The sequence below is a fragment of the Gossypium arboreum genome, chromosome 8 (assembly GCF_025698485.1).
Source record: "Gossypium arboreum isolate Shixiya-1 chromosome 8, ASM2569848v2, whole genome shotgun sequence".
Taxonomy (NCBI): Eukaryota; Viridiplantae; Streptophyta; class Magnoliopsida; order Malvales; family Malvaceae; genus Gossypium; species Gossypium arboreum.
The window spans coordinates 33,655,930-33,659,717 of NC_069077.1; the positions used below are offsets into that span (position 1 = coordinate 33,655,930).

General features: G+C 34.5%; 1 protein-coding gene across 3 annotated transcripts; it reads left to right on the forward strand.

Moving 5' to 3' along the window:
- Positions 1–866: 866 nt before the first annotated feature.
- Positions 867–3,423, forward strand: LOC108460976 (ADP-ribosylation factor-like). 3 transcript variants are annotated; one of them, XM_017760708.2, is made up of 7 exons: positions 867–1,168; positions 1,613–1,769; positions 1,870–1,940; positions 2,508–2,627; positions 2,755–2,873; positions 2,967–3,048; positions 3,168–3,423. In XM_017760708.2, the coding sequence occupies exons 2-7, from the start codon at positions 1,622–1,624 to the stop codon at positions 3,171–3,173; spliced, it is 546 nt and encodes a 181-aa protein (XP_017616197.1). In that variant the 5' UTR covers positions 867–1,168; positions 1,613–1,621; the 3' UTR covers positions 3,174–3,423. The 3 variants fall into 3 exon arrangements, with proteins under 3 accessions (XP_017616197.1, XP_052888076.1, XP_052888075.1); XM_053032116.1 differs by lacking the exon at positions 867–1,168 and adding an exon at positions 1,217–1,366; XM_053032115.1 differs by lacking the exons at positions 867–1,168; positions 3,168–3,423 and adding an exon at positions 1,217–1,366 and having other exon boundaries at positions 2,967–3,057.
- The last annotated feature ends 365 nt before the right edge of the window (positions 3,424–3,788 follow it).

Below are 3,788 nucleotides of genomic sequence, written 5' to 3' on the forward strand. Positions count from 1 at the left end.
ATAGATCTAGTGGTAGCCAGACTTCAAATCTAGCTTAGAGAAGTAGATAGCTTGCCCCAATTCATTAAGTAGCTCCTCAATAACAGGGATGGAGTATTTTTCTTTGATGGTAAGTTGGTTAAGTTGCCTGTAATCCATACACAACCTCAATGACAAGTTGTGTTGTACTTAGGATATGGGGTTGCGAAAGGTATTAATCGAAATAGATAGTCTGGCTACTGTTCACATAGTGAAAAACGAAGTAGTTGATGCATCTTATAATATAATGGTATGGTCAATCAAGGGTATGCTTCACTGAGATTGGGACATCCGTGTGGTGCATGTTTATCGGGAAAGTAATCGCTTAGTAGATAGATTGACAGCTTGGTATGAACATGTTGACTGATCCTCCTCAAGATGTTACTTGTTTGTTGTTACAATATGCTAATTGTATAGGAACATTATGACAAGTGCCAATGTAATTTATGCTTATTCTCTTTTCAATAAAAAAGAAGCATTGTCAAAAGGGAGGAAGCTAACTAAAAGTTACAACTTTTTGAAAATATAGGATTAATTTCATCAAAAGTACTTCAATTATATTTAACATTTTAAATTGGTCTTTAAATTCTAAAATGATTTAGTTGAGTTTATAAAGTACGAGCATTAAATATCAATTTGGTTTTACTTTGAAGCATATTTAAAATATATATCAAATTATAAATATGTAAAAGCTTATTATATTGATAACTTAAATTTGATATGTTAAAAATAGTACTATTGTGAATAAAATTTAGGACAATTATTTTTTTAACATATTATATCCAATCTGTTCATGTAATAGATACACACTATATATTTTAAATGACATTTAAAGTCCAAGCTAATGACCAGTTAATAAAATAACCTTATTCTTTTACTACGAGGAATCAATCGAAACGATTTGAAGTTTGAGATCAATTTAAAATTTAGATTAGAGGTCGAGGATGTTTAATGAAATTAGACCGAAAAGAATTCCGTGAAACTACAATCATATTTTGATTTTGGATCTGTGAATTCCCGAAGGTCTGTTTGAAACGCTGGACGACAGTTCCTTTGATTTTGAGAGAAAAGAGAGAGAGAGAGAGAAGAGTAGATCTTGGCTTCTCTCCTTCGTTCGATTCCGCTTAATTATAGCCCGCGTTTCTCTCAGGTAAGCCTCTCTCTCCTCTCAGAACCAATAAAGATTTTTATTTGTAACTTTATTTTGCTCTAATTTAGCTTATCTCTCTCTCGATCTGCCTTTTTCCTTTTAAATTTTGACTTCAATCTTGTTTTATAAATTGTCTTCGATCTATTGAATTTTTAAATTCCTTGCATAGTTTTATCTGATCTGTGTCTTGGAAGCCTCGTGAGTTCGTTAATTTGTTCCGATCTGGATTTTTCGATTTGAATTTATGTCGTAATTGATTGGATTTAGGTTGTGTTGATCTGGATTCAATTCGAACCAACGATATTATGTTCTTGTTTTGAATTTTTACCATTGGATTTGGTTCTTCTTTGATCTTGAATAAATGCTATTTATTTTTCTTTCAAATTAAATTGATGGTTCTGGAAACTGATATGTGGTGGATTTTGGTGTTTTGTTGGTTGACAGACGTGAAAAATGGGGCTGTCTTTCACAAAGCTATTTAGCCGGCTTTTCGCCAAGAAGGAGATGCGTATACTCATGGTTGGGCTTGATGCTGCTGGTAAAACTACCATTCTTTACAAGCTTAAGTTGGGAGAGATTGTCACTACCATTCCCACCATCGGTAAGTCTCTTTTTAACTAAAAAAAGTTTAGTTTTTGTTGTTCAAATAAGTTTTGTTTCAAGGAGGATATGGAGAATTATGATATGTTGTAATATTGTAGGTTTCAATGTTGAGACCGTTGAATACAAGAACATCAGCTTTACTGTTTGGGATGTTGGTGGCCAGGACAAGGTAACTAGATTCAGTTTCTATTCGAACATTGTTACCATTAACTGTAAGGTTGCATGGAATGAAAATTGAGGGTGTCTTTTATTATGTTCTTCCGGTAAATTCTTAGCTCTTGCATGTGAAACGGAAAGGTTATGGATGGGATTGTTCTGGCTTTCATATATTCTGTAAGATATTAAGCATCTTGATATCCGGGATGCTATGTTATCCAGATTTTTTCCATTAAGTGCTTATTCCCAGCTCCTCTGTGCGACACGTATTCCAAAATGATATGATCCTTCAAATATGTGTTAATTTTTTTTTAATTTTTAATGCCCATGTTGGACACGTGTATCTGATACTATGAGGCCATGTAACTCAGCCTGAACATTTAGTTCCATGGAAAGAGAGAAGAAGTGCCTGGTTTCCATTAGGTATATGCAAGATTTGATGGTTACTGGTCAAAGTTGGACCTTATGTTTTGAGTATATCTTTGATCTTGTTGCATCTTTTAGAATATAGAAAAAGATTTTATGGTTTTTATTTGTCTCAACTATTCAATTTGCTTATTTGCTTCGATTTTCTATATAGATCCGACCATTGTGGAGACACTACTTCCAAAACACCCAAGGACTTATTTTTGTGGTTGATAGCAACGATCGTGATCGTGTGGTTGAAGCTAGAGATGAGTTGCACAGGATGTTGAATGAGGTCAATTAAGCTTCCTTTATCCTGGCTCACTGTTTCCAATGAGCATGTTCTGAAATGGTTGCAGTTGCACTATGGACACAATTTCGTGGTGAAATCTAACAATATTTTATTTTATGTGCATTGCCAGGATGAGCTGAGGGATGCTGTGCTGCTAGTATTCGCAAACAAGCAAGATCTTCCAAATGCTATGAATGCTGCTGAGATTACTGACAAGCTTGGCCTTCATTCACTCCGCCAGCGCCATTGGTAAGATGAAGAAATATCTCCTCCACCATTCATGTGCCTGGCCCTCTGTATATGTGGATCTGTATTTCACCTTCTATATAATACATGTTGCAGGTATATCCAGAGCACATGCGCTACCTCCGGTGAAGGACTGTACGAGGGGCTGGACTGGCTCTCAAACAACATTGCAAACAAGGTAAGTTGATGCAGATAACTCTAATTATATAGTTAAACCTGAAGTTTCACATTGTGCCCTTTTAGGCTTCTTCACTTTCTCCTATCTTCTATTGCTGATATATCTAACACAAATTGCAGGCATAGGTGTGACATTACTGAGTTGGCAGTCTTACAACCCTTTTGGATTTTATGAATGTCTGCCCCCGTTTTATGTGTTATTTTTTTATGGTTTTTCACGTTTGTTGCAAACACTGCCATTTGTTACTTATAGTTTTAAGAATAATTGACAAAGTTTGGGACCGTTATTTCCTAGCGGGAATTGATGGTTAGCCAGTTTAATTACTCTTTTAATGTAAAATATACATTATATATACAAATATTTTTTTTCCTTCAATTCTTGAATGCTTGTTTTAGCAATGTGCAATAATTGGACCATGTTTTTTTGTTTGATGGTAAAAAGTGATTAGCACAACGAAAGGTGCCAATGGCATAAATAAATTGTTGCGGAAGAATATAGGTTAATGTATGTCGCAAGTATATACTAATACATCGAATGAGCTATAAGTGGAAAAGAGCTTAAGGATCTTTGTTTAAAATAAGGGTAATCTACAAAAATAGTTACTTTTGTTTGTCTCAAGTTACATTTTAGTCACTTATGTTATTATTTTTTTACGAAGTGATCACTCTACCGTTAAGTTCTGTTATCTCTCTAACGGTAATCTTACGTGGTAGTGCAACTAGATGTTAAGTGTCAACTTG